The sequence below is a fragment of the Talpa europaea genome (assembly GCF_964194135.1).
Source record: "Talpa europaea genome assembly, chromosome: 10".
Taxonomy (NCBI): domain Eukaryota; kingdom Metazoa; phylum Chordata; class Mammalia; order Eulipotyphla; family Talpidae; genus Talpa; species Talpa europaea.
In genome coordinates this window covers 91,892,688-91,898,687 of record NC_140077.1, presented here as the reverse complement: position 1 = coordinate 91,898,687, position 6,000 = coordinate 91,892,688, and the positions used below count along the sequence as shown (strand labels likewise).

Genomic DNA, 6,000 nt, shown 5'->3' with positions numbered 1-6,000 from the left:
ACACACAGATACACACCATGTACACACATCACACACAGACATCATACATGCTACACATACACACACCACATATACATATATACCACACCACACACTGAGATACACACATTACACACACAGACATATACATGGACATATCACACACACGCACACACACACACCACATTCACATTCTCAGTTCCCTAGTATATATGTAAAAATGGCATCTTGCCAGGTATCAAGAAATAAATGAACCTGATTGACTCCATCTCTAAGGTATAATCACAAAAAAGTTGAATATTTCATTAATATATTAGTGTTAATGAACCTAAGCAGAAAAGAGCAAAAGATGAATTATTTGAAGAGTGGGATATTGAAGTAAGATGCACTCCCTAGCTGCACAGGTGCCAGAAAGACTTTCACAATGAAATGAATAAAATGACAAAATGGCCAAAAGGAAGATGAAGTTGGCAAGAGAGAGAGGAGAGAAGTTCAGGATATTTTAGCATCTTTTAATAACTGACTTAAATTTGATAACTAATTACCACAAACTCATCCACATAGCTCAGAAATGTCCCTTTTAAGACCTAGTGTTGCTCATTTGACCTTCTTAAAGCACAAGCTCAGACCTCATAAGCAGGTGAGGAAGCAGGAAACCCTTAGGCAGGCAAATATTCTCGATTAGGAAGCCTTCATTTGTTAGGGCAAATACACTTTCCCAATTACGAAAATAAATGTGAAAAAGACAGAGTGTTAATTTTTAATAAGTATGAGGTCACGACATGTTTTATTTTCATCTGAGAAAGGCTATAGGGTTCTTTAGATCTATAACTCCTACTCATTTTTTTAGTCTAATAGCTTAGTACAAAAATATGATAAAGAAACTTGCCTGAAAAAATACCAATTCACCACTTTAATATTTCATAACAGTGCAATTGGTTTCATTTTCTCTCTATAGAGAGAGCTTACGCTATTGTATAGAAAATGATTTTTAAGGGTTCCAACCCAAAATGAGACTCACAACATTTAAGAACTAAAAAACTCCAGGTAATTACATCATTATCCTCAAATATCAAAATAAATATGGTTTTATTTTTTCTTAAGTTCTGAATAAACACTCCAGTTTTTAAGCCACATTACATTTGGTAATAGTACTATTTGGCTCTTACTTGGTATCTTCAAAAAATATACCTTTGTTCACTATCTACCTTGATTTTAGAAAATTTTTAGGAAAAGACAAGCTAGAAGATTAGTTTGCTTTGATCTTGGAATCTCCCTTGACACAGAAAAAATTATTTGAGAACAAACGTAAACTGAAAACATACAAACATTTAAATAAAAATTTCATCTATCATCAACTCATATGATATACCAGAAACCCTTGTATAAATAATATTTCATTGATATTTTTAGAGTAATCATTTTTAAGGTAGACCTTATTTACTTTTGTAACAGTTGAAACTTCTGAAGTTAGTAGAATAAGTATGTTTTTCAAGGAGGCAAGGGGAATATAAGTTTTAGGGATGATTTCCCACATTGGCTTTTCTGAACCATAACATACATTAATATTGAGGCTTACAATAATGAATGTATTTGCTTCTTTGTATGTGAAAAGGTAAGTGCCCATGCATGTGTAGCTGCTGTGTTTATCTGTATATATGCTATGTTTATCTGTAGATATGGCCTCTCCAAGAAAACAGAGCAGCTTTTTAACCACAGACACAGCAGTGACCTAGAGTTTTACACTTCACCCTTAAGAGGGCCCCTGGAGAACTAGACTCAATGAATGTTCCAAGGCCAGATACAGTCATAAAATTCCCAATTTCAGACACTGCCAGCGCTATCTTACCCTGGCTATGTGGAAAAACAAACAAAAGCAAAGTGATTCTCCTATCATCAAAGTAATTGCATTTTATTATAAAAACACAATGTGAAACATTTTTTCTCTAATACAATTCAACAGTACAACTGAAAGCAAAAAAAAAAAAAATTTTTTTTCAGGTGCATTTTCTGTAACTTTTTTTTCATCATTTCAAATAATATAAAACTCCAACTACTAGAATTACTTTGACAATGCATATTAGCAACTTAAAATTGAAATCAATGGCATTGTAAATTATTTTTTAGCCTGGAATCTTTTTTTAAAAAAATCCAGACATATTGTGAAATGGAGAAGAAGTGAAAAAAAAAAAACACAAGGAATCTTTTTTAATGTGGGTACAGAATTTCTTCTGAACTACAACTAGAAGGGAACAAACTTTGGATAAGCCAGGAAAACAAAACATGTTGAACTAATACTATATAAAATAGATAAGAATATGGAATTTAAGTATGCATGTTCAGTTTTAAAAAATACTCTAACAAATTTGACTTTTAGTTTTTTTTTTCTTTTGTTACAGAACAGCTGCCAATTTTGAGGCTGAATCATACTACATTTGAAACTGAAGGACATATTTGTTATAAAAACATTGAATGGTATTTCCCTGCATGCAGAAATAACACTGGTATTAATATGTAGAAGATGTAAAATAAAGAGGCTTCTCTTTCTAAAACCAAGAGATATCATTAAGGCAGGCTATTAGGTGAATAAAAACAAACTGCCTCCTTCAAAAATGTATTCTTTGATTTCTTCTAGCAAAAAATCTAAAAATAAGAACTTCTGATGTTTTTGTTTCAGTGAAATATAACACTGAACTTTAGATAACGAATACTTTTATGTGATTATATCCACAACTGCTACATTTGGCTAAATTTTATTGAATATCATTTGATAATTTAATGATAGGCAAGTGTAGCTTTTAAGATTCATGGATGTCTCAAATCAATAAGGGCACATTAAAAAGAATCATCAACCCTAAAGCACTGAATCTATAATTCCTTCATTCAGATGGGGATATTTGGAATACCCAGACATGTAAGGTCCTCTAATTGGTACAAAAAGATTTTGAAAATCAGTCCAAGACATGGGTTTTCACTTCTTGGAAGCATATAGTTAACTTATTCTAAATAAAGACATTGTTGTTCAATTCCAGTGATTAGAGCTGGATCATTGACTTGGGAAGCGTGTTTGCACACTGAACAGGGGAGAAAGAAAAGTACCAGCAGGAGAAAAGAACTCTAAATCAGGCCGGAGCCTAGCAAGTCAGAGGCTGCGGCAGAGCAGGCTTTACGGTCCTTTTCTGATTGCCCCTTCCCATCAGGGCATTATGGATTTGATTGTTAAGGTTAACATTGCCCACTACCTGCACTGGATGCCCATCGATAATCATGTCCTGCTTGTTTAAAATTGCCAGACCTGAAGAGATGGAATGGGGCCAATTTAATAGCTAGAACCACAATTTGCAATTTGTACGTTTGCAGTCTGAGTTTCAAGCTCATGGCAATGATCGTGTGTGTGTGTGTGTGTGTGCGTGTGTGTGTGCGCGCACGCGCGCGAGCATGTGCGTGTGCGTGTGTCTCTCTGAATGGAGAGGAAATGCTGGCTCACTGCCACTCCTGCTTTTAAGACTGAGTCCCCATCGAAGGGCCTGGACTGTACAATACTTAATGGCAATAAAGACTACAGTTCAGCTCCACTGACAGATGATGTTAGCATCTTGGAAAGCAACCAATCTCTGCAATGAAACAGGAGGTGTGATCAGAAATATGGAAGGAAAAATTAAACTAGAGCTGATTTTCTAGGTAATATTTATATAATACACTCCTCAATGAAGACAGAGTGCATTTAAAATGATAGGGCATTAGCAAACATTGCCAAAAAATATTTAAAATGAATGAGTGTTGCTCCTAAAAGAAGCTAAATCTAATTCATCAAGAAAAGTGAACAACAATAAAATGTAATACTTTGAAGTTAAAGAATGTCTTGCCAGTCTTCTGATAATTATGTACTATTAATTGGGCTTTTAAAATTATATCAGAAATAAAAAGCACACTTGTGTCAATCTCTTAACTCTAATGAAATAGAGAGATGCATTATAGACTTCTGGAATATGGGTATCAAAAGCTGATTTTAATGGAATTTTAAATTCTGTCCTTATGAAGCTATTTTATACTAATGAAATGAAATATTTTATTTAAACAGATGAGACAAGCTCAATCTTTTAGTGAATTCACATATTTGTTAGGGAATAGTATTGGCATATTATGGCTGTTATGGACTTTCAATTATTTTTACTTTTAAATCATAAACTTGTTGGGCTTATTTTTTAGGAAGAAAAACATCCACTTTAAATGTGTCACAATAGGCAAAACTGTATGTCCGTCTGCTTGAATGATCAACTTTACATTTCCAAATTTTTTTCATTTTTTTTAAGATTTATTTTTTATGTATACAATAGCTGGGGTACAGGCCAGAGGCATGGGAGGGTGAGAGGATTAACCAGAGACAGAGTGGGGAGCAGACCTGGCAGACAACTGAAATACACTGCTGAGGGGAGCAGAGGGATGACAGGAGAGGTCTGCCACGCCATGTGGGAATCGCCCTGGCCGGCCGGGAATCAAACCTGCACTGCAGAGGCTGCGGACAGCTTCACAGCACTGGGCTCAACCTGCTGCACCACCGAGGAGGCCCCGCATTTCCAAATTTCAGTGAAATCCGGATTCTGTCCTTCATTAGACCTATGTACTCTCTTGAAATTTATGTTGAATATAAAATTTTATTAACTCTTAAATGAAATTTTATTAAACAAATCTTCCCATCCTGCTTGAAAGGCTAGTCATACAGAGAGGGAATCCCGATCCCTACTTTTTCCTTGATATTCATTGTCATGTGACATCAAATACCTTCTCAAGATATAAATTCACATACTCACCTGCGGGCCCAAAGCACAACCTCTAGCCATGTAGGTGTGGACTCTGAAGGAATGTAAACCCCAAGCAGCAAATCCAGAAACATGGCAGCTGAGTTTGGAGGAATTGTGAACTAATATGCCATTTAGACAGAGTCCATAACTAGTGATAACACCTGGAAGACAATCATGGGGTTATAACTTAGACAATAGTAAAGCATGTCCCAAAAAAGCAAGTACTTCTAATTTCATGGAATTATTGAATCACAATATCTGGCTTTTCCCCAAGTCTTAAACCCTGTCTTTTCCCAAATGAAAAAAAAACACTTTTAATTCTTGAATATGCAATCATGAAGTTAGTTAGTACAGAGATCAAAATAGAATGGCCATCATTTGTGTTCCAGATTAAAAAATGAATGAATTAAATACATTTATAATTTTGATTGCTTCTAAAAAGATACCCTCATCCACAGACTCCAGAAGTCTGATGAGCGTATGCCCCTATATTACTGACTACTCTAAGGCCCTGCTCTCAGCTGCTGGCACATATGAACACTTGTTTAACCCTCTGTTCACAACACTCCATACAAAAGGCTGTTTTATTACCATTACTATTTTCTAGATAAAGAAGTTCAGGCACAGAGAGATTAAGTAACTTGTTGAAGCTCACACAGCTGTTAAGTGCTTGAGTCAGGATTTATTTTTTGTAAAATGTATATTTAATTGTGATAAAATAAGCAGACATATAAATAGCCTAAAGGTACACTTAATATCACTTGTCATCAGGTAAATTCAAAACAAAATCACAATAAGATACCACTTCACTCCACTGAAAATGGGCCATGTTAAAAAACAAAAACAAAAATTCACACAAAGGTTGGCAAGGATGTGGTGAAAAAGGAACACGTATACCCTGAGTTGGAATGTAGAGTAGTCCAGCACCTATCGAAAGCAGTGTGGAGACTTCTCAAAATATTAAAAATAGATTTACCATGTGATCCAGCAATTCCACTCCTTGGCATTTATACAAAGAAGGTAAAACACTAATTCAAAGGGATACAGGTACCCCTATGTTCACTGCAGCATTACTTATAATAGCCAAATCACAGAACTAACCTAAGTGCACAATGACAGAGGAGCAGATTGAAATGTGATACATACAAATGTCAAAATACTATTCATCTATAAAAAAAGGTGAAACTCTTGCCATCTGAGACAACATAGATAGAATTGG

General features: G+C 35.0%; 1 protein-coding gene across 1 annotated transcript in view; it reads right to left on the bottom strand.

Moving 5' to 3' along the window:
* The window catches only part of USH2A (usherin), a gene marked incomplete at both ends in the record, with an annotated part of 619,110 nt that overhangs the window by 266,651 nt on the left and 346,459 nt on the right, over nt 1-6,000 (bottom strand). Inside the window, 1 exon segment of the mRNA XM_084245562.1 lies at nt 4,791-4,942. Coding sequence (XP_084101688.1) covers nt 4,791-4,942 — 152 coding nt within the window.